General features: G+C 38.8%; 1 protein-coding gene across 2 annotated transcripts in view; it reads right to left on the bottom strand.

The window, feature by feature from the left end:
- sh3bp2 (SH3-domain binding protein 2) overlaps positions 1 to 4260 on the bottom strand; it is a 35952-nt gene that overhangs the window by 21326 nt on the left and 10366 nt on the right. The window contains exon 1 of one of the 2 annotated variants that reach the window (XM_015391073.1): positions 2032 to 2326. The exons of the other annotated variant lie outside the window; for it this stretch is intronic. Within the exon in view, the coding sequence (XP_015246559.1) occupies positions 2032 to 2135 (104 nt within the window). The 5' untranslated portion in view covers positions 2136 to 2326. Of the gene's footprint in view, positions 1 to 2031; positions 2327 to 4260 lie in introns of those variants that run through there. 2 annotated transcript variants of the gene reach the window in all.

Below are 4260 nucleotides of genomic sequence, written 5' to 3'. Positions count from 1 at the left end.
ATTAATCTTTTAGATGAAGGTTTGTTTTGTTTTGGGGTGGAAGAAACAAAGTTTAATGCTGTAATCAATTATAATCAGGGAGCCATTTTTATCCTGATTAAGATTTGATTGAACTGCATTTCAGCTTAAAAAAAAAGATTATGTTGATTAAATAATCTGTATCAGGGCTCTGTTAAAAAAATAAATCTGTTTTTGAAACAATTCTACATATTTTATATATATTTTATCTATATTTTCCCTTAAGATTATGTCAGAGAAACAAAGTCGGATTTTTCTAAAATGCGTTTCCACTTTCCTTGTAGTAGCTACTTTATTAATTGAATGTCCATCCAAAGCCAGTATTAATATGTTGCATAATTACACAGCCGTATAATTCAGGTAACAGCAGAAAACAATGTTTTTAAAAACAGAAATCCAATTTGGGATTGAATCAAATTCCTGAAATCTGAATCGACAGCCGCTGTTCTGTCAGACTAGCATACCCATAGTCAATATGCATGCGCAAGACGTCAGATTTGTATCCATTTAGTTTTGTACAAAAAAAAGATATTAAACTACCTTAATGTAATATACAAAAAGTAATTCACTAATTAAATCATTGCTTAATTGACTTGTTTGGATTTTAGCCTCTAAATAAACTTATTAGTTGATCATTGATCAGATATTCGGTTACCAGTTCGCTGGCAAACATGTTTATTCAAGTTGAAAAAGATTTTTTTGGTGCATCTGGATCATAGCTTCAATGGTTTATCAAAGCGAAGAAAAGTTTTTTACAGAATGGAGGATATTTCTACTGACAATTCAATTCTATTCAGTTTATTTCTATAGCTCCAATTCATCTCAAGGCACTTTACAGTTCAACCAGATCATACAGTCAAATTGATATAAAGTTTTCTATCTAAGGAAAACCAGCTGATTGCATCGACTCATTGACTCTACAGCAATCCCTCACACTAAGCATGCTTGTAGCGACAGTGGAGAGGAAAAACTCCCTTTTAAGGGATATAAAATAGATATAAAATATAAAGTCTGTTTGAATTGAAGGATAAATCCATCAAATATTAAGCTACTAGCACCAAAAGGAAACAGCCCCTACCATAATACTTCCTATTTTCACAATGTTTCCCTCCATTACAGCATCTGTTCAACCACAGAGTGGACGTGTTGGATACGTGTTTAGATTCCATCCTCTCATACCACACTGTTCTCTAAAACATTCAGGCCTGATCTGCTAAAGGTTTGCATGTCTAACGACACGTGTGACGCTGACCTAACTGACCACAAGTAGAGCGACGTCTGTGACACCAAAACAGCCGCCTCAGCTCCTTCATGCAACCTAAAATAATGCATGAAGGCAAATATGCTAAATTTTATCCCCTGCTGTCCTGGTTAGTAGATCAGCTTTGCCATATTATCCTGTTTGCACGTGTTTTTACTTTGCAAACCTTCACTGGATCAGAACCTAATCATTTAATTCCATTGAACGCTGTCTAAAAACTGGAAACTTTACCTCAAAAACACGAAAAACCTCACCGACTTCCCATATTTTCCTGGTTTTGAGCTGTTAAACATCAACATTATTCTAAAGAAACTTGCTGACTTACTTTTTGCACATCCTAAAACAGTTTGTGACCCACAATAAGTCGACCTCGTCTTGCGTCAGGTTGAGCCTCTAATGTCAGAGCAAAATGTCATTCTCTCCTCTGATCTTCAGCTGCAGATCGATGAGGTTTTTATCCCAATCCTAACGGTAATGCACAGAAATAGGCGCGCCTGTTCTGGGTTTTCCAACTAAAGGAAAAAAAAGGCATAATTTCCTTTGAACAACGAGCTGATCAGAGTTTCTATTCGAAGATCCAGACCAGCAGATGAAACCAACAGGTTCTAGATATTCAACATCAGACATTAAAGTCATAGAACTGAGCTGTACGCCAAAGAACCAAAGGAAAAAGTGAAATGTTCTCCAAAAAGAAGAGAACTTGACAATAAAGGAAAGCTGTGAGGAGCAGCATGCCAAGAGTTCACACTTACAGGAATTCCCTCTCTTCCCAAACACACATCCTGGAACTCGGCTTGGAGCTCCGAGCAAAAGACTTCTTCTTCTTCAGAGAAGGAGCGGACACGGCGGCGGACATGACTGGATTCTCACAGGAAGGTGAAGAACCATACTTCCAAAACCGCCCGACGGAGGACAAGGATGAGCGGATAGAGCCAAATCCAGAGGGCTGGAATGCTGATGATGAATGATCGGGTTTATGGAGGCTGGAAACGTGACGGGAAAGCAGAGAGAAGCTCAGAGACGACTCAGCTGTGTCAGTTAGGAAGTCTGAAGGTGAACTGGATCCCACTGACACTCTAGCTGAGGTTTCCTGAAGGTGGCGGCGAAGCCTCTGATTGGTCGGCTGTCTCACTTCCTGCTTCCTCTGAGGAAGCATGCGATTGGCTACCGGATGCAGCCCATACCACACTACACCCTCCCCCCCTCTCACACACACACATACACCCACTTCCTTCTAACAGACTTGGACAAGCAGGACCTGAAATAAGACAACGGGGGAGTTTCCATCTCTTCAGACTGGAACAAAGTATGGCTCACGTCGTATTTACAGATATCGTAGAAGTCAGTGTCAGACTACATGTAGACTTTTAACTTCTAACATTAGAGAAGAAACTCTTAGAAATGACAGAATTCATTTTTACTCACAGGGAGGAAAAAAAAGACTAATTGAATTATTAAAACGGAGGTAATATCAGCTGATTTTATTTCTGTCACAATGAAGCAGCGTTTTGATCTTCAGGGCTTAAAGTTTCTGCAGCAAATCTATGGAAATCCCTCAGAGCCAAAACCACCAGCTGCTGTTTATATCAGTATCTGAACCGGTCATAGCTGCTGTGGTTACAGCTGTTAGTGAGATCATTATGATTCAGTTTAACCAGAAATCTGTTAACATGAGGTCATCGTTCCCATAGGGGAAGACGAGTAGCATGCTTTAATGGAGGATAAATAGGTAATAGGAAAAAAATTAATAATTATAAAATGAAAAGAGAAAAAAAATGTACAAACAAAATAGTACCGAAGGAATTGTAATATTATTTACCACCTAAAATATTTTATTTATTTATTTAACAGTGTCCTGTCTGGCAATGTGGCTATAAGAATAATTGTCTTGATGCCAAAAGGAGCCCAACAGATTTTACTTTCACAAGTGGAGCAGTACGGCAATTGGCATATTGCTACACTTGTTTCGTGCATATAAATTGCTTTATTATAATTATGCAGGGAGTTTTACAGTTTATATGGACACTGCAATGTAAGTAGAGCAGAAAAACTGAAGAAGAAAAGGAGAAAAAAAAGAGAAAAGATGAAAGAAGAGAAAGACAAAACATTTTCAGTCTGCTTCATCACCTGCAACGAGATGCAAAAAGAACAACCGAAAGACATACGAGACATACAATGAAGCAACACCTTGAAACTATTGCTGAAGTAGTATTATTTAGTCACCTAAAATATTTTAGAAGTACTGGAAAAGCTTGCAGTAAACTATCGACATAAAAACCCTCTAGATCTGCTCAAGTAAAACGAGGTGAAAAGAGGTAAGAGCCTTTTTCCTGATATCAGTATTCATATCTTATTTTGTGTTGCGCAATGTTAGAAAAGGTTTTTCACTTAAACATTATGGAACAATATTAGGAGAATTGCAGATGTCAGATAATAAAGCTGCACATACACTGTGTGATATATTTTCAATCGTTGCACACAGCTGCAGCTCAAACTGTATGATGAAACTGTAGGGTTTAAAAGTTTACAGCTCACAATGTTTGTTCTCACACTGGGCGACCCAACGCTCTGATACAAAATACCTGCTCATACTGTACGTCTAAAAAACACGTCCTACTCAGTGCCAAGAGATGGCGCTGATTGGACTCATCAATCTGGAAGAAGAACTCGCTTCTTTGCAGGTGTGCAGAGCTCGAGGTTCTGGTAAACTCTGCTCTGCTTCAACAGCAGGATTTTTCAATGACCGGCTTACAGCAGCCAAATAAATTTCAAACATGTTTTCTCTCGACCTTATGATTCCTGATCCGGAGGTGGTGGTGAGATGCTGATCACCCCTCCACACCCCCTGTACGCTACACGACGCAGGGCTGGAACTCGGCCCCATCCCAAAAATTCTTGGATGACTGGAAAATCGGCCCAAAAAGAGCAAAAAATCATACAGTGTCCTAAGTTAAAAATGTATAGCGCCGCTGTACAATATT

The sequence above is a fragment of the Cyprinodon variegatus genome, unplaced genomic scaffold, assembly GCF_000732505.1.
Source record: "Cyprinodon variegatus isolate N-32 unplaced genomic scaffold, C_variegatus-1.0 Scaffold524, whole genome shotgun sequence".
Taxonomy (NCBI): Eukaryota; Metazoa; Chordata; class Actinopteri; order Cyprinodontiformes; family Cyprinodontidae; genus Cyprinodon; species Cyprinodon variegatus.
Note: the sequence above shows the minus strand (reverse complement) of the source record. Positions and strands in the feature narration are given on the sequence as shown.